General features: G+C 37.2%; 1 protein-coding gene across 1 annotated transcript; it reads left to right on the top strand.

Moving 5' to 3' along the window:
* The first annotated feature begins 236 nt into the window (after positions 1 to 236).
* Positions 237 to 23,166, top strand: CCNI (cyclin I). Its single transcript, XM_072405487.1, has 7 exons — positions 237 to 566; positions 5,256 to 5,412; positions 16,589 to 16,723; positions 18,427 to 18,501; positions 18,718 to 18,858; positions 20,159 to 20,389; positions 21,541 to 23,166. Exons 2-7 carry the CDS (start codon positions 5,299 to 5,301, stop codon positions 21,994 to 21,996), a joined length of 1,152 nt encoding a protein of 383 aa, XP_072261588.1. The 5' UTR covers positions 237 to 566; positions 5,256 to 5,298; the 3' UTR covers positions 21,997 to 23,166.
* The last annotated feature ends 1,924 nt before the right edge of the window (positions 23,167 to 25,090 follow it).

Genomic DNA, 25,090 nt, shown 5'->3' with positions numbered 1-25,090 from the left:
TTTACCTCAAAATAGCCCATGGCACCTAATGCTTTAAGATATTTTGAGGTAAAACATTTCCATTCAGTCAAAGGAGACAACAAGCTCCCATAAGGTGAATGCTGGAAATCAATGCAAAGTGCAGAGAAGCCTCCAGCACTGTGTGTGACTGCGCTCCCTCCGCCCCTATTCATACAGCTCCCCCTCCTTGTCAGCTTTATCACCGCACATATATCCTTCCTCCTCCTACCGGTCCTTCTTTCCCTCCCCACCCCCTTTAGGAAGTAAAGTAGTCCTCCCTTCCTCTTTCTCTATTTTTTTTACCCCTCATTCCTCTGTTTTTACCCCATTCACCTTTATCACCTTCCCCCCACACGAAGAAGGACTCGGAGACTTACCTAGGAGAGGCTGTAATCATGCGCCCCTCCAGCTTCCACAAGCAAGGAGGAGAAACCCTCATCTAAATACATGGGGGTTCTGTTATATAAGACATACCCCTGTTTTTTTTCTTTTACATTTTTTATTATTTTTTAATGGACCGGATGATCTCCAAATGGAGCAGTGAAACCAACAGCTTTGCAGGGGAGGTGAGCTGTGGCATAGTAAATAATATAAATAAAATATATCCATGTCTTGATTATTGTTGTAGTAATACATGTATTAATATTGTATACATTATCACTATACATTGGCAGGTTCATATTGCTGTATCACAGGTCCCTTGTATAGTATTTGCACTGATTTCTTATTATTAGATGTATCTGCTTTTTATTGCACTGTAAATACATTTAGATTGCAAGCTCTTGGGACTAATCTCGTACACTGGGGTTCATCCTGTTTGGCATGCAGAGAGGTTGCAGTGACATCATCTCCCCATGTATGGAGTCAATGCAGCAAAATACTTGTACACAGATCCTTTGTGTCCCCATATCCTGTGTCATACAGGCTCACATGACAGTCACTTGTTTTATTCCATCATTCATATAACATAACCAATGTCACTTTTATTTTCTATCAGTGTTGTGTGATCTTCCCAGGTTACATAACACTGATCTCATATAAGTTTCTTTGTTGTGGATTGCCAGAATGTTTTATGTACGGTACATGGGCGATATGTAGGTGTATGATATTATTAAATCAGTACAAATTAATAAAATACCTGCAGTCATAAATAGTAAATCAGTGCAAAGATCAAGGAATGCTATCCATAGCAGCAGTCATATCCTAGCGGAGTCACAATGTTGTGCGATTATTATTGTTTGCAATATTTTCTTATAAAAGCTGTTGTTGCTGACCAGCTTCTAAACTTTGTACCCATTAAGCCCCCAAAACGGTTTCAGTAAAGGTTCCCTGAGTCCAGAGAATTATTTCAAAGGTTTCTCTCAGGATTATTAGGGTATTTTATAAAGTCAAAGAGTGTATGCAGCTCTTTTTTTTTGCCTTTACACCATACAATGCCCAGTAGATGTATACCACAGGGATGCCTACTTGCTGCATCAGGGTGCCCCTCACAATGAATGGCACCACAGCACACCAATGCCTGGTACATGTGGTTAACCCAACCTTAGTGGTTCCTATGCCTTGGGTGATCCTGACACAGGCTCAATGAAATGTAAAATATATTGTTTTACAGAATCGCATCTTTGCACTGGAGTAATGCACTCAGAATTGTTCAGAGTTGGACCACAACATGCTAAGCCAGCGCACCTATATTGTAGGACAACGCAATGATCTATCACTTTCTTGCATTGGTTTCAGTACAAAACAAAGGTTCATTTAAAATTATTAGCGTGACTTAAAGCGTACCTAAATTCTGAATTTTCCCTTGACATAAAAGGGTAGACAACCCTTTTATGTTAAGTAAAAATTCTGTTTTTTTTAAAAAAAGTTTCCAGCACTGCCCCCTAATTCTCAATCGCATAGGCGATCGAGAATGAATGGGAGCGCAGAGCCTCCTGGGATACAGTCACACATCCCTGTCTGTGCAGAAGGAGCCCTTTCGTCAAAAGGGAAAAAATTGCCGTTCTCACACATATGCCCAGTGAGATCGGCAAGTTTTTTTCCCATCTTCCATACCCAATCTTGTGCCTGTTTCGGGCCCGAAAACGGATGCTGCAACAACAGGATACCTGATGGAAGAGACCTCTGGGCTGATCGATCCTGCTCTGTGGGATTGAAGGTAAGTGTATTTTTTTTGTTTTCGGTGAGATTTGAGTTTACTTTCTCTTTAAAACGGACCTATCATCATGTTTTTTCCTTTATATGAATGAGCAGAAGGGGCTTTCTTCTGATGTAAAATAAAGTGCCGATCTCACGCATACGCAGTGAGATCGCCATTTTTATTTACATTTTCTGAAAGACATGTCAGCTGACCTCGCGCCTGCGCAGGTTGAGATTGAGTACGTAAGATGAAGATCCTTGGAGAAAAGGAAGAAGATGGCGGTGCCCGGTATACAGCCAGGCATGGGACAAAGAAGGAATAAAAGACGGAGGAAGACCGAATAGAGTAGGATTGCGGATGGATCGATGGCTTTCCACCTGTAAGGTAAGTTTTTTTTTTTTTAATATAATACATATTACCACACAACATAATGTGCATTTGATTTTGAGGGAGTCATATCAAGTCTAGAAGTCCCTGCTGAGAACAAGTCTAGGGAGGCCAGAGCCTGTTAGTGTATATATAGCCATTTTTTTTAAATTTTGGATAGAGTGTGGAAGTTTTAGGATCTTTGTTTGGTTTTGATTGCTGTTCATATCTCCAGTAGGTAGATTTGCCACCAGAATTTTATGTCTCTCAAAACAACAAGAACATAAAGGGATGTTGCTACCAGATCTGGATGAAGATTAGGCTGACATTCCCCATTGTCAATTCACACACCAGCAGTATACAAACCTGCAGCTGCTTTTGTGATGACCTGATCTGATCTTACCTACAACTTTGAGCCAAAGGGTCCCATACCCAAATTGATAACTGGGCATCCAATGTAATCTTCTGTTAATCAGTATATTTGCCAAAACTGACACCCCAAAATCAACTTTTAGCTGCTGTGATATGAAATGGAATGCAAAAGGGCCTGATGTATGGAAGACTGGAAAGGATAGAGTAATATTGGAGAACCTTCGTGATCCATTTGGCAGATAAAAAATAATTTGCTATTAGTTGCTATTAGTTGGCAAATGTTTTTAATCCTGGACCAAATCCATTCCAGGTTTGCTGGATCATTCAGGTTCTCCCTTGATAGTCTATCTTCTTCTAAATGTTAGGCAGTGCTGATTGCTCCCCAGTTCAGTTATATCTGAGTATTAGTCATTAGAGATAGTAAGAATGGGGTAATTTGCAGCCAAGACACAGTTTACTCAAGTTACTATGTTAGCCTGTGTATTTATAGCTTTGGCTTGTATACACAAATGCTTTGTTTGCATTGAGGTGCACTGCCCTGAGTAAAGGCAGCACAGGCGGTTGAGAAGTAATGTTTGATAGCCATAGAAATGCCTGGATAGGAACTTGCAATGTGTTTGGCCGATTGCAGAGTATGCTTGTGTACAGACAACCTGCCCAGATTTTCATCATTGTAGTTTCCGTGATTTGCTGCAATTATTTTTGGCTGGTTTTGGTTTAAAAAGGGTTGACTGAAATCTCTCCTGCATTTAATGTATATTTAGTTTCCTAGTACACTCCCCTAGTATAATGACCAAGTGAATGGATTTTCTATGCATCTTGTGTGCCTGTGAGTTTCATCTCCATGTTCTTGGAGGTAGCCATATCTGTCCTTTTTACATATGCATTATTATTTATAATTTGATAGAATAAGGGTAACTATGCGAAAGCAGCTAAAATGGCTTAAATAATAAAGCAGGCACCCCAAGGGCCATGCCACACTTGTGATTTTATCATTGCTGAGTTGTAAAAGTTAGGTTTTGGTGTTTTGGGACACTTATGTGCTGCCAATACCCTCCCATAACTAATGGAGCTGGCTCTAAATTTGGAAAGCCTGTTCAACTGCTTTCACAGAGTGATGTTTAAATGAACACGCCGTGTTTATTGGTACACAAAATACCAATGCGTGCAAAATGTAGACCATAACTCCATTATCTTTTTTAGGGTGTTGATTCATGCATAGCATATAAAATGAAAAACAAACACACGTGAATGGAAGGTGTGTTTGTTGTTGTGAAATATGGTGTCAGATCCATTTTCAGGAATGATGTGTGGCTCATCCTTACACCCAAAATCTGCTGTAATTGCAATTGTTATTTGTTTTTTGTTACTGGTGTTTCCAGGAGCTTTATCCAGAACTATACGAAGAACAGAAATTTTTCTTTCCATAGTGCTGCATATAAATCTACTTTGTGTCCATCAAATAAAAATAAAAAAAATTGAAATAAATTTGTAAGTAGGTGTTTTCAATGTTTATAGATAGCCTTGTTAGTATAAATTCTAGACTTCTTAGATCCAGTCTTTGAGGGCCAAGATTTGCACACATTTTTAGCATTTTACAAACAGACAGCAGTAAATGAAGTAAGATAAGTTTACAAAAAACTAGAGATTAGCTATACAAAAATCCTGGCTCACATGTGACCCTGGGGGACTGGACATGGACAGTCCTGATATCGGATGTTTTCATAACTTTAGTTGCTTCTTCTTGCATTGTTTTCTTGCAATAAAACTAAACAGAATTAGTTTCTAATTATCCTAACTTTTTTATTAGCAAAAAAAAAAAAATGGCTAAAGTTGGGCTTTAAATATACACATCACCCAATATATTAGTACAGTTGTTCCACAGATGGATTTGCTAAATGAAGAATAACCCTGCAAAGGGAGCAACCAAAAACTTTAGATTACAACCCAGCCATCTCACCCAAACATTTATAAGAAGACTACTCGTATAGAGTTTCACACTAATTCTGATTTGCTCCTTCACTCCTTCAATCATGTATTGTATCCAGCATAAACTTTATTCTTTTTTCCTTTAATATTTGTTATGTTTAAGCAAAATATCCTTATTTTAATGCATTACTTTCCTATTCCCATGAGTCATATGATGTGATTAGTACATCTTGCTTGTTTTTGTTTTCACTATGTATGTTTTAGAAAAATGTCCGCTCAGCAGTGATCCATGTCCCCTACCAGAAAAGAGATGTCACAAGGCTTTATTGCACACATACAGGACATGTGTAATGCTTGAGTTATAACCTTGTCATGGACATATATCTATCTATGTTAGCAGCTAATGCCATTATTTTGTGTTAAAAAAATTCATATTTTTGTTTTGTAGGTAGCTGTATCTGGTTGGGTGGCAGGCGCATCCAAGGGGTACCATGAAGTACTCTGGGCCCCTGGAGAGCCAGAGACTGTCCTTTCTTTTAGAAAGGGCAGTCTCTAGAGAAGCCCAGATGTGGAAGGTGTGCGTGCACAAGACCCCAACCAACCAGGTAAGTGTTTTTTTAGAAATAATATATACCTTTTTTGCTTAAATACATGCTGAAACTGTGAGAACACTTTAACACTACTCCTACATTAATTCTCCATGGAAAAGTAGGCATTATTGTGTCTTAAAGCGTATTTAAAACCAGTATATGGTAACAAATATGCCTTTAAAAAAAGCCAGCACATAGAAAAGCCAGACTTCAAGTCTCCCAAGCTCTGCCATGGTCAGATGCCATTATGAACCTTGGTCTAATCAACATTACTTTTGTTTCCTGAACTGTGCTGCTGATTTGAACAGTCTTCGGGGGGACTTGAAAGTAGCAGTCTGACTCTTCTAATGATTCCAGCATGGGATGTTCTTTTTTTTTAAATTCATATTATATTTAGGATGATCGGTTAAGTTTTAACTTGTTGTAGAACACATCATGAAATGGGCCTGTACTGACACAACATAAAATGACTTTTATTTGTCACATCAAGCTTCCTTCAGCATACTTTGCTATGAGCAAAGACTCAGAGAAATGGCATGTCTACTAATTGTGTGTCCACGCCATTTAAGTCAGGCTTATGTTTAATTTTGTGCTTTTTTGGTATGCACCACAATAGTAAATGGCAGCCAGCTGTGAATAAAAGAATAGGCTGCACACATGAAAATCAAATCTCCATTGTCTGTTTAGTCATACTTAACATAAATCAACCAAATTGTATTTAAACTGATGTGTTGAAGTACATTAGTCATTGTCAGCATTTAGGTATATACCCATGTTTAGTGAAATAAACTATGTTCAAGTAAAATTGTGCTATAGAAAGAACAAGTTACACCATTTGCCTTTACAATAACGTAAAGTAATTGGGAGACGGGGACAGACTATTGTCATCCTATAACAGAAAGTACCTGGACAGTAGCTTTCATGGCAGATTTAGTAATATACTGATAGCTGCAGATTCAGACAGAATAAAAAAATACTTTTAACATTATGTACGGCATATATGTGCTGAGATGAGTGGGATGCCCATGACAGAACTTTTAGTGCTTGAGTTTACATATACAGTAGTTTTAAAAGGAATTGGAGCACTGGCTTGACTGCTGAGGTTTTTTTTTACCTCCAGAGAATTTATGGTTATCCTTTTATCCTGTAAAACAGACACTGCGTCATAGGTTGTCAGTTAGGCAGGCTTGTGCAGCATTTCTTCATTTTGTATCACATGTTTTCCATGGTAATGACACATGTATATACACGTATGTAATTGGAATATGGTGATTTTTATTTAGACTTCTGTCCTATCACAGAGTGAGTCTAATTTCTACAGAATATCTATATGGGAATGTTACAGTGCTTTCAGAAAAGTCAGCTTCTTTTGTGGAGTTGTTTGAGTTCTTGTATCACCTTTACTAACAATCTTGTTTCCAAAATAAAAGCAAAGTGAACAAATTCTAAATGTATTTGTATCATAAAATATTTGATAAATACATTATAAAATATTAATTGAAACTGGGACTGATTTTCACTTCAAATCTGATTTCCAATATTAGTTTTGAACTGAAGTGACCAATCATAAGCAACTGATTTTTCAGTCCTCGGTCAGACATGAAGAGATCAGACAAATATCAATTATACGTACACATCTTACATAACATTTATGAAACATCAATCAAATCCAATCAGAATTGCAAACCCTTTTTAACTGAGAAAATCAAGTATTTAAAGTACCAATCGCAAGAACAGTAGGGGTTTTACTTTTGTGCCTAGGCCTTAGACTATAGGTACACTTTAGATTTTCTTTTACAAACGAAAACTGAAAGATGCCTGAACGAGTGCTGTACATACAGTGCCATTCTGCTCTATGAAGAGGGAAGGAGGAGAACAAGTGAGCGGCACTCCACTGTGCTTTCTCCTGTTCACTTGCATTGTGGTCATTCGTGGATCCTCTAGGACAGGATATTAAACGATGTCTGATGGCCGGTGTACACATGTCAAATTCTAAAATAGCCCGAAAGCAATAATTGGACAAAATTAATCATCTGACGTGTGTACGTAGCCTTAAGTCTTGCCACAAACAACCTTTAAACTCTGTAAACAACACAAAAGTGCAAGGTATTATTACGGATACGGACTAATAAGGTATATAAAATCTGTGTACTGCAGACTAAAAGGAGGACGTTATGACAGCAGAAAGAAAATGTTTTATCCTACATGTTAAAGTGTATTTACACCCAATGGTTGTATAGAGTTGGAAAAAGATGAAACTAATTTATGTAGCTCATTACCTATTTCTCCTATATCTCCAGCTGGTAATATAGTTTATTAGACAAGGGGAATGTGACTGTAGATTGCTAGGAGTCATTAGTAGAGCATTCCATAGATAAAAGCTCTAGGTCAGCTATCCTTGCATGGTAAAAACCACAATATTTCATCTTTGTCTTTGGACGTGGGGGTTAACTTAGGCTGTTTACTTTAGAGTTTGATTAATGACTTTATAAGAGAATTTTAACTTAGCTTAGTAAATCATGTGAAAATCATGTGCCAGGAATTGTAAAAAAAAAATGATGATTGTTTGGGTAAAATCAGTGAATCTCTACCTAATAAAAAAAAGTTTTTGTTAGGAAAAACAGGACTTTTATTCAGCATTGGTCATAAACACATTAAAGCCGCATACACATGTGCAATAATAGTCTTTGGAAAAGATCTTTCACAATCCTTTCCAACAACTATTATTGCACGATTCATGAACAAGTGCTGTACATACTGCACCATTCTGCTCTATGCAGAGGGGAGGGGGAGAACGACGGAGCAGCACCTTGCTGCGCTCCGGTCCCCTTCCCTTGCATTAAGATCGTTAGTTGTCCATCGTCCGTGGATCTGCCAGGACGTTCGTTCGGATGCCAGATTCTCGCCCGATATCGGCCCTGAGGCGATTATCGGACGAGAACGGTTGGAGGTGTGTATGTAGCTTAAGGGTCTGCACCGATGGGTTTTATTTGTGTCAGATCTGTTTCTCCCCCTATACAAGTCCATAGCATTGCAAAAGTAGTTTGAAGCAGCTGGGGGAAGCTTAGAAGAATAGCAGCTACAAGTGGTTTCAAAAGGATCTTAACCTTATGTCAAATACAAGTGAAACACAGGTAAACCTAACCTCCCTTGTTCTACCTGCACAGGTCCAAAGTGACCAAGTTGCTAAACTTTTTTTATTTTTTACCTAAGGCTCTTTTTTTAGTTTGGGGTATACAGTATACTGACATGCTTCAGTTTTTTTTAGATCTTTCTGGGATTGCAATGGCAAAATGTATGCACATACCATCCCTGCTCCAACAGTGTTGGTCTGAATGAAGGGGTAGAGGTGCAAAGATCTCCTACAAACTAAGTACTTGTTTACGTGGGTGGCAGGCAGTTTGCAGGGAAATAAATTATTTTAGTTGATGCTTTGCCTGTCCAGTGTAATATTTAATATACTAATATAGTTGCAAATTTTAGCAAAGTTTGATCTTTTATTGTGTGTACTGCAGCTTTAAATACTCTTGGCAATTTTCTTTCAGATATTTCACATAGCATATATTTATTTTGTACACCATTTTGTAGATAATTTTTGTTTACAAGAAAACAATGCGGAACATAATAATGAAAAAGCATATTAAAGCTAAATGACATATAACAGAACACGTCTTCAGAGTTTATGTAGGTGCCCTTTACTCTAGGGACAGTTATCTTGAGGAAATGGTCTGACATCCTGTTCTACCACACAGCATTTCCTTGTGTTTAAATTAGGGTAAAAAACATCTTATTTTAGATTCAGGCTATGTGCCATTTTGTGTTTTGTAAGAGCGTATTTTGGTTCAGAGTTTTTATTTCACATACGTTGGCTTTAGTGGATAGGCTTCATACATGACATTGTCTTACAATACTTAGTACTGTAGAGATGTGTACATTCACCCAAAAGTAATATTTCAACTTGACATAAATGATGTTGAAATAAAACTCCAACATGTTACACTGTACAGCATTAAAAACAGCATCTAAGTTTAAATAGTTGATGATGACACTTGCTTATGCGTGAATATAGTTAGCTCTATCATTCTGGAGAAAAGATCAAGTTAATGGGCCTGATTTATTAACGCTCTCCACAGCTGGAGAGAATACACTTTCAACGATGAAGTTGGGTGATCCAGCAAATCTAGAATGGAACTGATCCAGGATTCAAAACATTTGCTAACAAATAGCAAATGATCTTGAAGAAATCAATTCCAGGTTTGCTGGATCACCCAGCTTCACTGATGAAAGTGTATTCTCTCCAGCCTTGGAGAGATTTTTTTTTTTTAATTAACATTTTTTAATTATTTTTCAATCATTAACTGACAATAAAAATGTAACAAAACTGGAATAATAGGGTATAACACACAATAACCAGTATAATGCGCATCCTTTAGAAAACAAAGGACAATCGTGGTGAAAATAAAAAAAGCATGTTGAATCAACAGTTAAATGTACATGGAAGAACATAGAAAAGACACATCTCCGCATAGGGCTTTGGAGAGCTTTAATAAATCAGATCCTATGTAAGTTTTTCACAAAAATGGTAGATGATTACCAGTTTTGATAAGTAATGGGGATGGAGTGTGGGTTAGAGTCACACATGAAAAAATAGAGATAATGCTGCTGGAGAATACAAGCATTAAGAATCAAACTGGGCCTACTTCTAAGTGTGCAACCATAACTGTAAAATCAGCTTTGACTACCAATGAGTTTAGCAGACTTCAGCCATACTTTTGTATAAGTCTAGACCCTGTCAGTATTTCATTCAGCTGGAGTCACTAGATTTAAAAGTTGCAATGTCAGCAGGAATATTCTTGGATAGAAACCTGATAAAGTAATACAATGGAATATAACCATCATAGGATTGGTTTGTAAAACAGATATTCTTTGCCTATCCTGTTTAGTTTGTGCTAGAACATTTTGACGTCTTTATATTATCAGTAAATAAATATTATTCATTCTTCTGATGATTTTGCAGTAGAAAGTAATAATACAGGGTATTTGCTTCACCATTTGTTTAGTGTGTTCCCGTTCAGTTTATATCTTGTTTCTATGCCCTGGGGGCATTCATCATGGTAATAATTCATTGTGTGTTCTTGGAAAAGTTCTATTTGCTTCTGCAAAATTTGGCATGTCTCTGCAGCACAATTGAGGTGTAAATATAATAAAACCTAGTTGTGTCTACAGACAGGTTTTATATGAGAAAAACGTATAATAAAGTAACAAAATAGCAGATTTTGTCTACTTTAGGCTTAGTCTACACGGACTGTTTCCCCAGCGTTTAACCTGAGGCTTTTAAAGCCCTTGTTTGAAGTCCCCATGCATTCCAATGGGCTAATCTACACCAGGACGTTTCCTTCAGGCACGTTTTTGAGCTTTATTTTAAACGTTGCTTGCAACGTTTAAAAAATTAAAACGCTGGTAAATCGCTGGAAAACGCGGGAAATCGCGGGAAAACGCGTCCATTGATTTTAATGGGAGCGTTTTCCTGCGTTTATGCATGCTAGAAATTGTCAATAAAAAAGCTTCCATTGATTTCAATGGAGGCTTTTACAAACGTTTTAACAATAGCCTGTGTCCTGTGTCACTATTCCATGTGTCATGCATGAATAATTACATGTACTATGCTGTTAAAAATTAACACCTATGCCTGGCACGTGTGAAGATTGTCTGCCATTGTGTTTGCTTTTGGTGCTTTTCACACCTGCAAATGATGTCATTCATTATCACTTGTGTGTAGTCATTGTGCTTCACCTTGCACTCTTTTCACTCTATTCTGTGTATACTGTTACATTTGTCACTGTACTGTTGCATGATCACATTATCACATGTATGCAGGGATGTATGTACTTCCTGTACTCGCAGAAATCACTGCCCAGGGTTACAATTTGCATTTCTACCAAGTGCTAAACGCTTGTAAAATCGCGGTAAAACGCGGATAAACGCGGCATAGACGTTTTTCAGCTTTTTCCAGCATTTAAAAAAAGTTTTAAAACGTTAGAATAAGTGCATAAAAACGCTTATAAACGCAGTAGGAACGTTTACATGCCTTTTTACAAAACGTCCATGTAGACCCAGCCTAAGTGCATAAAAACGCTTATAAACGCAGTAGGAACGTTTACATGCCTTTTTACAAAACGTCCATGTAGACCCAGCCTTAAGCCGTTTGCTCTCGATGTGGTGCATAGTTTGCCTAAATGATGGGATTAACGGAACTCTCAATCTAAAGGACAAAACCAAGCAACAGTTAAAATTGATCAGTTAATAAATTACTTAATTTGTTGTATTCTTTACATACTGTGTTGATGTGTTGGTAATATGATTGCTATGATTAAAAAACACACATTTTTTATATATTTATATAAATTCATCTTAAGTCACTAATGGTGATTATACAAAAATATAATTGACCTATTCCTCATTGTATTATATTGTCAGCAAAGCAGGTTTCCAAACATATTGAAAAACAGATTTTATAACCTGGACCCGACCCCCTCCCTTACGGCTAAATTTCATATTTAGCCGTAAGGATTGCTGGTTTGAGGACAGAGGTAAGTAGTTCTGCAGGTGTGCTCCACTCAGGGTAAAGGCATAAATGAAATGGCAACTGAATCAAGGGTTGAGTTGTCCTTTTAAAGTGAAACTAAACCTGTGAAACCTGTCTCTGTTCAGGCTGGGATGATTTAACTTATTCCTGGCACATGCAGGGAAAACTGGAATTGCCGGGTATCCTGGCAAACAAAGATGATTTTGTGCATGCACAGCTCAGCTTTTTGACAGATACCTGGAGCAATCAGGCAGATAAGAGACATTTTTGAAGAAGGAACATCACCTATGCCTTTTGGCAATAATGACCTGCCTGATTGTGAATTTTTAAAGTAGAACTTTGTTCAATAAAAGATTTAAGTAAAAAACAAATCTGCCACAGTGATGGTGTCTTTGACTACATGTCTTTGATTATTTACTTGCAATTCCTGAATAAGAAATGTAGAGTCTATATTCCATTTAGTTTGTCTTTTCTGAGGTATTGTAATAAAGCCAGCGTATTTTTTTACCAAAACACAAATTACAAGTGTGTGTTACTTTCCTAAATTGCTCTGTATAGTGTGGGAGCCAAAGCCAAAACCGTGTTTCCCATGTGGATTATGTGATTATGTTGGTTTTTAAAGTTCACATATGAGACACACTTGATTTCACTTTTGAAGTTGATACCAAAGTCGGCAGTTCACTGCTTCAAGTGTACATACACAACTACTATGATTATTAGTTTATTTTACCTTCTTTACTGTACATACATTTTTTAAATCACTTTCCTCAGGGACAGAGATTTAGTTGTTAAGCCCATGAGAAGGTAAAAAAGATTCACATTTTAGTGCCATTTAAACAGGACAAATTATAGAATAAAATATATAGTTTTATAACACTATTTTTAGTTGATCAAAGTAGAAAAAATTTTTTGCTACATTTTTGTTTTTGAATTACATGCAAAACAATATCACCCAAAGAAAGTTTTGTTTGTTCTTTTACTAAAAAATGTATTGAAATTTCTGAATGAACAGATTCATACTGAAAAAGAAAATATTGCTCTGGTCCATAGGAAGTATGCTGAATGTAACAAGCAGAATCACTTAGGGCTTTTTCACACCCATGATGTGAAAGCACACAGCTGGCAGCTCTTGCTTCCGAGTGCTCAGGAGTGGCAAACTGCACTGCCAGGTAACCATATATTGGCACAAATCTTCAAACAGCCACATGGTCAAGCGACTTGACACTTTTAGGAACTGCACCCCGATCTGCTGCAGCCATATACAAAATTGATTCCCAAAGGTTAGGACCATGTTTAGGCTCGCAAAAGAAAGCTGAGGCTCACTGCGGGTCTGAAATGGCCTTTACAGTAGTCATGGACATGGGAAGATGCCTAATGCAGCCATTTTTGGTCATAATGTGGGGCAAGCCTATTTTTTTTTCAAGCCTGTCATGGGGTCATAAATAAATAATATGAACTATGTCTGTCATTATTGACCTCCCAGAAATTCCTAGTTAACATGCCAATGTATCGGACTCTGGCTTCTCTATTTTCAGGTCTGGACCTTTTTATCCAAGCTGGAAGCAGTTTTTTACTTTTCTACTATGCAGTATACATCCCAGCTTGACGTGCAGAATAGAGCCAAAGATAATAAAATTCCTATGCGGGTTAATGGAAGTTACATACTTAATAGTTGTCGAATAGTTCCAGGGAAGGACCCCACTGAAATGTTGGGGAACATGGTGGCAGACCAATACCTTCCCCACAGTCCTTTTACAGAAGTTTTCTCTAATGTCATGTACTTATGTCAGTGCTTATCATATCCATTGTCATGAGTTCCTGCAGTTCCTGCTTTTTCTACAACTTGAAATACAACCAATAGCTGTTTCTAACCAAAACTACTTCAACCCTGTTTCAGACAGCTGATTTGGCATGGTTCCTCCTTGTTGCCATTACTCATTATGTGGATAACATATTCACTTTTACAAAATGTAGACATTGACAGTGGATTAGTAATAATTCTGGGTATAATGCCAGGATTTCTGACTTTGATACACTGCAGGTCTTATGAACTTTGATCACAGAACACTTGCAATGTGAGAAACTCTGAGGTGGAATCTGATTACTGCACTTTGCTTGTCTTCCCACAGAAAGTCTGCTCAAATGACATACTTCTTGCCATGTCCTATGGAGCGATAAGATAAGGCTAATGAATGGCCTTTTACCTCCTTTCACAGCCTATATTACATGATCCTACCTAAACTAAAAACTAGGGCTGAGGAGTTTGCATTATCAATCACCCAGCAATCCAACAGTGTGATTGCCAGTATTTATTTTCTGCTTTACAATAATTCTGTATGCTTGCATGTCTGCTTCTGAAAGGCTTGTTTTAGTCAGTTATGTTTTGAGTCTGATTTATGAAACATGGAGCATAAAACTTCAGCAACTCTGTCTTGCACTGTTCTGTACTATGTGTTGACTAGTTTAGCATTGTTCAAGTCACTTCTTGCAAATCACGATCCTCTTAGTGTGTAAAGTTTCACATAATAGTGATTCATAATACTGGTACAGTTGGGTTCATTATGCAACATTGTTTCCACCAAGTTCTGGTCTCTGTGTAAACTTTGGAGAGTAAAGCTACGTACACACGTCAATCTGGTGTGTGTAGAGCCCGCGTCTTTCATTGTCCGTGGATCCGTCCTGGCGGATCCACGAACGATGGACGATGAGCGATCCTAATGCAAGGGAAGGGGGATCTGTGGGTCTCAGTGCTATTTTTTTCTACCATTTAAGACAAGCTCCTTCTTGTAATCACAGCTGAAACCTTTAAAAAAAGTTAGTGGCGAAGTGGACTTAGCAAGCGGGCAGCCATTTGATCAGAGCCTCATTGACTGCTCCATGACGGTTCTGGGTGGGGTTTGTGGTGTGATGCAGACTCGACAACATTTTTGTCCAGTATGGAACAGTCTCTACCAGCCAAAACAATACAGTTGGAGAGTCTGTTGAAGAGTTGGAGTGTCTGTCAGTTGAAAGAAGGGCTGAAATAAAAAAAGAAAGGTGGTGGTAATTTTAGAGAACACAACTTTGAAAAGACAGAAGAGCACCTTTGAACTTTTAAAACTTATAAAATTAGTAATTTTCTGACATTTTAAACAACTTCCTAAATGTAAAGCTGTAACCAGTAAAACAGCCCTGTTTTGGAATTGAGACCAAAAAGCTTACATATGGCCTTCAGTATAAGTTCTAAGTTAATGGTTTCGCACAGAAGAAAATGTATGGGAATGGCATTAATGTACAGCCAGGAGCTACAGTTTGTAGTGCTGATCATTATTTTGTTAAGCTTGTATAGGCTGTTTTGATTTCTTAATCCGGGGGCATGACTGCTATTGTGCTCTGAAAATGCACATGTAAGGACATTTTTATTCTTGAGACTGCTAGCTTTCCTTGTGGCTTATGAATTGGAAAGAAAGCACAAGCAAGCCTGTGAGAATGACTACTATCACGTTCGATTTCAGAATATGCAGAGCCTGGGGCATGGTACAAGTGCTTACAATGTAAACCTAAACTTTGTGTGGTTTTGTGTCAGTATTCTTAATGAACACGTATAGGCAAGAATTACCACACTTTACATTAGTACTATATATCTATTATCAACATACTACATATATAGAGGCTTCCCTCTCGTTTCATAATCAGGTGGCTTGAAGAATGTTCACATAAGACATACTACATAATATACATAATACATAAGACATACTAAGCATACAACCATCACATGATTGTTTTGTAGTAAGGACTCTTTGGTAAAGTTGTTCTAACATTCTTACTACATTGGGTAGGTTAGTGGCCAGTGCTAAGTTATTATCTTAAATGTTTTGTTTAGGTTTCTTCTATTCCCCCTAGGAATCCCTTTCCTCCCCTTGTGTGTGGTCTGTCTAAGAATTCATATTCAACAAATAATTATTAGGATGAGATGGTCCAGTTGACCCAAGCTTTGACAAAGTAGGTTAAAAGATACTGGCCCTCAGACTGTGGACATCATTATGGGATTATCTCCGGATTCAAACTGAATAATATTGAGCTACAAGCTTCTTTTGTTATTTCAAGTTTTATAGTTTGTTAATATTGGCTGGAGTTTTGCTTTGTAATATAGACAAAATAAGTCATTAAAATTCATTTTTTCTCAGTCATTTTTAATCTTTTTCTTTATCTACAGTTTTTAATAACCTAAAACATTCTTAGAGATTTTACTTTGTGACAAAGTTAGGTAGAATAACTATGTGGAGTTTTTATTGTTGTAATGCCAGACTGTAATTCCACTTTTATTCCAGCCTGCCCTTGGATCAGGACTGAGGGCTCTTGAGAGGATTACTTAGGCAGGATGTTCTAATGTTTTCAGGCAGTTATGTTCAGAACCCTGCTGGTCCCTCCCACCATAATCTGCTGACTTTGTATAGAGAAGCACAATGACAAAGTAATTATGCCACTAGAGTCTAACATATAAAGTATGTATTGAAATTTAAAAGGTGTTACGAAAATGTAATTACCACTGAGGAACCGGGGAAGGCAAATATAAGTAGATGAAACTTGAACATTAATAAATCTGTATTTTTTTGTTTTGCACAGGATACAGCTATTTCTCCACAACAGCGAGATGAAGTTATCCATTGGTTGGCTGAGTTGAGACACCAGTTCCAGGTTTATCCAGAAACACTTGCTCTGGCCATTAGTATTTTGGACCGATTCCTAGCCTCAGTCAAGGTGATCATTTTTGTTAAATGTCATTTTATATATATATATGTATGTGTGTGTGTGTGTGTATATATATATATATATATATATATATATATATATATATATATATATAAAACCATTTTTCAAAGTACCTTATCACTTGTGTGTGTGTGTGTGTATATATATATATATATATATATATATATATATATATATATATATATAAAACCATTTTTCAAAGTACCTTATCACTTACTCTGATTCTATATTCTCCTAATCTTCCTGGGACCTATAAACCCATATATATAAAGCACCAGTACTAAACATCTCCGGGATCTAGGGGCATTCAAATGTGGATATTTCCTTGATACTCTAATCCTTGTTTTTAAGCATCAAGAATTTTTTGTCATTTTACTTTCAATGCATTCACTGTCACAATCTCAATAATCCCCTGAAAAAGCCAATATGGCAAAACGTGACGGGACATGAGATAAGCTCAAAATTTTGAGAGATATATATTTATATTTGTTTTATCAACACTTTCCGTCAAGTTGTATTCTCATATATAGACTCGGAGTGTTATGTTGGAAATAGGACAACCTAGACTCTATGTATAAATAAACACAAATACATTTTTATGCCCTCAAAGCTTATCTTTCCCTTTCTTCTTCTCCTTCTTTGATATATATATATATATATATATATATATAAAACCCTCCTGCATTTACTTGGGAACGATGAAGTTTTTTAACCCCCCTGGCATTCTAATTCTGTCCGTATTTTTACCCCAAAATTGTTACATTGTTTTGCATGAAAATTTATTTTACATTGTAGGCCTATAATTCTTAGGCATAACTTACTGAAATATGTCCAATATTTAATAAATGCTTTAATAAACTATAAATTAATAAAAAATCTGTTAAAACAAAGGTGCATAAATGTACAGAAACATGTAATATAACTGTACAGTAGCATGTATAATATATATATATAGTATATTTATATATATTATATAAGGATTACTTTGGAGTGAATTCAATACAACTATTTTGTATTGAATCCAATACAAAATTATTATTTCCCGCCACGCCTCCCACACGTACCGACACATGTACTGACGTCACCGGAAACTCCCGGGGATTGTCAGTGCACTCGCTAGCAGAAGATCGGGAGAAGAGGACGCGGCACGACAATGGGCACAGACGAGGAAGACGCCTTTGGGACCAGGTAAGTGGTTTTTTTTTAATGTTTTTAGCTACCCCGAGTGTGGCTCGGGGTTACCGATTTTTGCATGTTTTTTTTTTAACCCTGAGCCACACTCAGGAATACTGCTAAGGGGGTAAATACCTAGAAAATATTGGGAGCACAATTGACCTACTTGGTCTGGGTTGATATAATCTGTTAAAACACACTGATTTCTTACATCAGGAATTCAGGTATGACCTGACCTGTGGCTTTACGATTAGGATGTTGCCGCAAAATGTTATATACGGTATATGTCCAATATTGTTGGATCAAATACACACTAAAATACATTTCTGTTTTACATTCCTGTAGAAAACTACAGAATATACTATGCTTATATTTTCAAACAATACTGTACAAAAATAGAGAATATAAGGTGATAAAACATAATTATATGCCATGTACCAAGTTGAAAAAAAAATAATAGGAATTCCAAGGGATGGCCATGAATTGTCAGATCTAATCATTTGGTTTTTACTTTGCAGGCTCATCCAAAATACTTGCGGTGCATTGCAATCAGCTGTTTCTTTCTTGCTACAAAAACCATAGAAGAGGATGAGGTGAGTCCTAATTACACAGATTGTATGGTTATAGGAATATTTTATGGGCAAATCAGTGGCATACTTTAGGATTTTACTTGGCACAATGTACAAAACAACTGGAATGTGTTAGATCAAAGAGTGAGTGAAAATTCCCTTGCAAGTTGATATTTTTCTTTGCAAAGTGAACAGCCAGAACTTCTTTAGTAATTCAACTCCAATGTGTTTCTCTTGCAGCGGATTCCTGTTCTTAAGGTTTTGACTCAGGAAAGTCACTGTGGCTGCTCTCCAGCCGAAGTCCTCCGGATGGAGAGGATTATTCTGGACAAACTGAACTGGGATCTTCACACGGCAACTCCTTTGGATTTCCTTCACATTGTAAATACATTCTTCTTACATTCTGCTTTTATTTAAACCTATTTATATTGAAAAGCAATTCAATCCGATTTTGTTTACATTTTTCAAAGCTAATTATTTTAATGGTATTAAGAAAGAAATAGGTGGTACAAAGTTTTTGACGGGTTTACACATAGATGGCACCTTACACAGCAAATAGAGAAAAATATCTAGGCAGAAAACATAAATTTGTATGGTTATGAAAAAAGTACAAATAATGGAAGAGTCTAAAATCTGGAGCTTTTGTTTGCTCAAATATTTTTAACATGAAGATAGGTATATGTAACGTATAAAATATTTTCATCTTCACCTGCAGTCATTTGATTTTCTAAAATTTACAAAAATGTAAATCTCTCCTTCTTGCAGCTATGGAAACTGTAGACATGCTATCGATTTGTTGAGATAGATACTTGCCCATCTGGAGTGATGTCACTATGCAGGTTTTTAAAACACTGAGGCTTGTTGAGTGATTATGGCCTTCCCCCTTTCCGGGCTTAATAGTTTGAGAAATATTTCGGTATCAGAACAGAAATGAGTAAAAATCTTCAATGAGAACATTGCAATGTATATATTTGAGAAGGGAGGTTTGTTTTTCATGTAACTGTTTATGTGGAAAGGTAATATTGCTTAAAAGGGCAAATACAAATGTAAATTCTACCTACCCATGTACAAAGTAAAAGTTATTATATGATACAGAATATTTATATATTTTGGTGTCTGCAAGTACTTGTATTAGTCTCCAGAGTAATGTAGTCTGTGGGGCCCCTTGGATCTCAAATCCTGGCTGTACAGCACATAGGGCTTAGGTCAAGATAAGGCCCTTACCTATCCACACACAACCCCCTGTCATTCGGCTATCAAATACCTGATTCTCTACTGTCCACTAAGAGACTACTCACATTAATTACCATAAATGTTACATATTTAAGTGTGGTAATCTACTGAATACATTCCAGGTGCATCCAAACAAAAGATAATCAATGACTTACAGTTGGTTTGGACCTTGTGCTCTCCTTGTGGCCCCCTGCTAAGTCAGAGCTACAGATCTCAAGCTCTGGAGACTTGAAGGGGAAAGCTGAGGGAGGCGGGTGTATGAGGACAATTCTTCCTATATACATTAAAAATGTATTTTCTGAAACCATGAAAGTTCTTTCACTACAATGAAGTTATCAATAGTGTGTTGTAACCAAATCTTAAAGCCAAAATACTAGCACGTTCATGAATGTACAAAGGATGTACACTAATTTATTGACACTCACATTTTTTTTTCTCTTTTATGCAGTTCCATGCCATGGCACTAACCAACAGCCCTCAGATGTTAGACAGGATGCCAGAGATAAGTCCATCACAGCACTTGGCTCTGCTCACTCGCCAGCTACTTCAGTGCATTGCTTCTCATCAGCTCCTGCAATTTAAGGGCTCCATGCTGGCATTGGCTGTCCTCAGCCTAGATATGGAAAAACTACTGCCTGATTGGCTGGGGCTTACCATCAAACTGCTTCAGACTGCACAGGTGGGCTAAACATTTCTGATGTTTTAAAGGGATATCACTTCCCTAATAAAGGTTAAAAAAACTCCCTGATTTATTTCAAGGAACAGTGGTCCCTTTATTATGTACGTTATCAGAACCTTGCTCTGGAAGCCTGACACACTTAGGATAACTGGCAGCTTGCTTTGTATATAAGAAAATTAAAAAATATGAATATTGCCCTTTAATAAAGTCAATGAGAGTCAGTGAAGTATCCCATGTTGATTACACAATGCCACATCCCAGGTTATAATAATTTCTACACAATTGAGGGAAAAAAGCAAAGGGGATTTTCCGGTATACATCTACGGTATACATCTACATACAAAATAATGAGTCTTTGTGTAATATATAGACAATTTTTTTTGATCATTTCATGTTAATAAAAACCACTTTAATATCAATTTTAAAAAACCTACAAACTTGTTTTACATATTTTTTTTTTTTGCAACTGATGTAATTTACATGGTCAAAAACTTTCCTCGACGTGTTTCGTGGATACAACCACTTATTCAGGAGGAATACATATTCTATAAAACAGTCATATTTACATCCTAAATTTTACCCAAAACAAAAAAATGAAAATCTATATTATAAATATTATACTTACATCACGAAAAAATATGTTCAAAAAAAGGAAGCTTTTTTTCCTCAATCGTGTAGAAATGATTGCCCCTAATAGTTTAGGACAGCTGACTTTTAAGGAAAAACATGGGTAGCATCCTAATTCTGGCATTTTCTGGTATGACACTAGCTGTCAGTTGTGCAGATGTTGGTTCTTTAAGAATCAGGACTGTGATGCCAGTGACTGAATGGCTTTAACCATGTCATGGTGTGGTTGCTCTATTTCAGATTGGATTGTGGAATGTTTAGGGGCATGTCAGTGCTCTAACTTCTGTGGTAGATCCTGAGTACAGGTATCCCTTGCATTGCATTGTGAATAGCAAAATGTATGAGCAGACACCTTTAGGCTATTCAATAGTGTTAAGTCTGTGGCACACTACTTTGAATATATATTATGATTCCTTGCCTAAAATTTTCTTCTGCTATATATAAATACTGCAGTGGTCCTGTTAATGCTATACCATGGTGTTGTTGAGTGATCAGTTTTTGACTAGTTCTGTAATCTTTTACAGATGGATAGCTCCCAATTCTTCTGCTGTCGGGAAGAGGCAGCACGGCACCTTTCTCCTCTGCAGGCTTCCTTGCCTCCCAACGCTGTATATGTCTACAGCCCCTTAAAGCGGATGCTGGTGACCTGCAACAGAGGAGAGTACAAATTCCGTCCCTCCCCTGTCCCAGGGCCAGCTGTCCACAAACAGGGTAAAAGCACACCAGGAGCTCTTATGAAGGGAGCAACTTTCTTCTACCAGCGACTGGCAGCACCGTCTGCCTGCAAGCAGGCCTCCACCAAGCGTAAAGTGGAGCAGATGGAAGTTGACGACTTCTATGATGGGATCAAAAGGCTGTACAATGAAGATAGCACTACAGAGGCTGGGAGCATGGATATTGCTGCATGCAATAGCGGCCTGTCTAGACAGGATGGCAGCATATCCCCATGTCCCCAGTTGCAAGCAGTGTCTGTCATGTGATAGCGGCCTTTCACACCTGCAAGTAAGATTCCTTCTGACACCTTTTTGGATGGAAGTTTAAACTTCCAGTGCGGTGCATTCCTGTCCTCATAACAGGAATACTGTTCAAAATCCACGCAGAATGACATCCATTGTAGTCAAGGCCATACCTTACCAGCTCTGGACAGAGGTCTATGATTCCTGCCTGTTTTCTCATGCTGCTAATTCTGGTTCCATCTCTGTCATAATATTAAATTAAAAAAAAATACATGAAAACAACACATAAAATGAAAACATATAAAAAAAATCCAAAACACCTAAAAACAACAACAAAAAAAGTAGCAAGATTGTTTAACTTCTCTAGTGTTGTCAGTTCCATTGTGCTTTGCTGGAGTATTGTATACTGTGCACCTTGACATTTTGTATTTTCGTGCAAGCATATTTCTATCTGGTGTTCTAGAGTTGACCTTAAGCATTATCTCTTATGTATGTCAAACGTTTTTGTTTTTTTTCTTCCTGTGCTGCTTTCTTGTGAAAACTGACTTTACACTAAAAATATTTTCATTCCTAACCAACCAACAGACAAAACGATGATAACTGTGAGTCCTACCAAGTTATTTAGTTGTGCTGTAATATTTGGAGAGCACTCTGCTTACTGAGCATTGTGTGAGCTTTAATCCAATGTCAATACATGGATTAATCAGAATTCGGTTTAATTAGTTGTAGAACTTTCATCTGTGTTTCTTGATCAATAGGAACTGGCCCTATAGTGAAATTATTCTCTGCTTGAAGTGGGTTGAAGAGATGTATGTTTTTTCTTACCAGCGATTTGATTTCACTCACAGGTACTCACCTACCAGATGCTGTTTTATTCTATTAGATGCAATCACTTTTATTTGTTGTGTTAACAGTACACCATGATCGAACTATGGCCAGTTTTAAAAAATGTTAGAACCTTTTGTGGCACATTAGGTTTTTCTTTTTTTTATTTTCCTCTGGGACAGTGTAACTAGAGTTCATAAATGCTAAAATAGTTTGTCCCAGCATGCATAATTTTTATTGTAAAACTATACTATTCATAACATCATACTTTATAAAGATCTCTGCTCAGTCTGCGGCAGGCATGGCCTATGGAATCTTTATTCCCATGTAAGTTTTTCCTGGTTGCAATAAAAGTTGCCCGAACTGAAACTATTTGCTTTGTGATTTCTGTGTTCCTAAAATGTTTTTACTGTATCTGCATCTGAAAATCAGTAGTATGAGGTCACATGAGGCCAGACAGTTGACTGAGTTTATGCTGATAACACGCAGTTGTCAGAGTCAGGTCAGTCAGCTGAAGATGAAGCAACTGTCGGACCACATGTGACTTTTTTTTTTTTTTTTTTTTAGCAAAAATGATAACTGAAGATTGAATATACAAATTGTCGACCGGTTTGGACTCTTTTAGGAGCCAGCAATATGGAAATGTAATATTTCATGGTACTGTTACATTTAGCTTAATATATGGATCATTGAGTTGACTGGAAGAAATCTTTCCCCTTTACTAACCAAAAAGAATACTCAAGTCCTAATATGAATTCTCGTTGGGGTTCATTTGTTTGTATCTACCATTTTATTAGCAAGATAGAAAATGTCTGAAATATGGATAAAAATGAACATGGTGGTTACATGAAAAATGTGTTTTTGTTTATCCCTATCCTCGGGTTATAAGCATCATGTACACCAGGGGTCAGCAAACTTTTTTGGCAACTGGGCCATTTGAGGATGTCAAGAAGGCACACTAGGCCGGACTTTCCCTCGAGTCCCGCGCTGGTGGCTCCACCCCCCACCACTGAAGGGAAATCCCTTTCCTCCGCAATGCATACGGAGGAGAGGGAATCTCCCCTTACCCCGGCGGCGGAAGTGTTAACGCTGGCTGTGGTAAAAAGGGAAGGGAGGCATAACAAGGAGGCTCAAGAGCTGGAGGTTGCTGACCCCTGCCGGCTTGGATTAGGCCGGATCGACCAGGGGGGCACTAGGCCGGAATGGGCTTCTGGCTTGGCTGTATCTGGCCTAAAGGCTGGAGCTTGCCTACCCCTGATGTACACAATCCTAAACTAAAAAAGGCATAGCCTGCTGTCAACATAAAACTCCTTCTGGTCTTGGAGAATAGGCTTTCCACCATCTTGAGATGCAATATGTGGGGCCTGAGCGACCAATGAGCAGGCTGTATTGTCCTAACAACAGCCTGCAGGAGTTTGTGATTCTTAATGTGAATATGGAGAAACTGAAGGTAATACTTTAGAGGTCTTGGATAGCAGCCTATGTGCATAGCTACCCATCCCCTTGCTTATAGGTTGGGAATCTTTTTCACCCATAAGAACAATTTGCAAATCCAAGTACTTTTTTTTAAAGTCAAATTCAAGAAATATTAACCTTCAAAATTTTGATTAGGAATACTTATCTTAGTAAATCAATCACATGGTCTCTCGTGGTCCTCAGTAAGTTTTCAGCTTTTCAAAATGTTACCATTTATCCAGGCAGACAAAATTTACAATGAAAGTTTCTATTCTGCGTTCTTGACATCTGAATTACACTTAATTTCCCCAAAGAGTGCTTAATGTAGATCAGACTCAGATCTGCATTTTGATTACCAAAATAATGGCAGTCAAGACATTTCCACATAACACCCTCTGCTGGAGGATGAGAGGAATTGTTGGCAATGTATCACACTTCCAGCTACTGGCTTAGGTATTATTATTATTAATATTATTAATAATAATAATAATAATAATAATAATAGTATTAATAAACATGATTTATATAGCACCAACATATTACACAGTGCTGTACATAAAATAGTAGCAGCATACAAAAATCCAAAGTGATATCTAACGTTTTTGTTTTTTTATTTAACTACAGCAAGTGCATATTCTCTATAATTTATAAAGAAATTACAGACATCTAGATAAATAGATTTTCTTATACCAGTATGTTTTTGCCTTCTCTTTTATCTCTTCTTTTTAGCTGTGGATATGCAAATCAGCATTTCTGACATTTTCACACTTGCTTCTGATTCTCATAAACAGATGCCATCAGGAAACTAGTATTTTGCAGCCCCTGTTTTAGTTCAGCA

This window comes from Pyxicephalus adspersus, chromosome 3, assembly GCF_032062135.1.
Source record: "Pyxicephalus adspersus chromosome 3, UCB_Pads_2.0, whole genome shotgun sequence".
In the NCBI taxonomy this organism is placed as follows: Eukaryota; Metazoa; Chordata; class Amphibia; order Anura; family Pyxicephalidae; genus Pyxicephalus; species Pyxicephalus adspersus.
The sequence above is the reverse complement of the archived record's forward strand: the minus strand, read 5'-3'. Positions and strand labels throughout refer to the sequence as shown.

Bases quoted from the DNA above. Each gene is read 5' to 3' on its own strand.
- CCNI (XM_072405487.1), top strand. From the start codon at position 5,299: ATGAAGTACTCTGGGCCCCTGGAGAGCCAGAGACTGTCCTTTCTTTTA. The intron at 5,413-16,588 runs GTAAGTGTTTTT...TGTTTTGCACAG, and splicing joins ACAAGACCCCAACCAACCAG to GATACAGCTATTTCTCCACA. The intron at 18,859-20,158 runs GTAAATACATTC...TCTTTTATGCAG, and splicing joins CTTTGGATTTCCTTCACATT to TTCCATGCCATGGCACTAAC.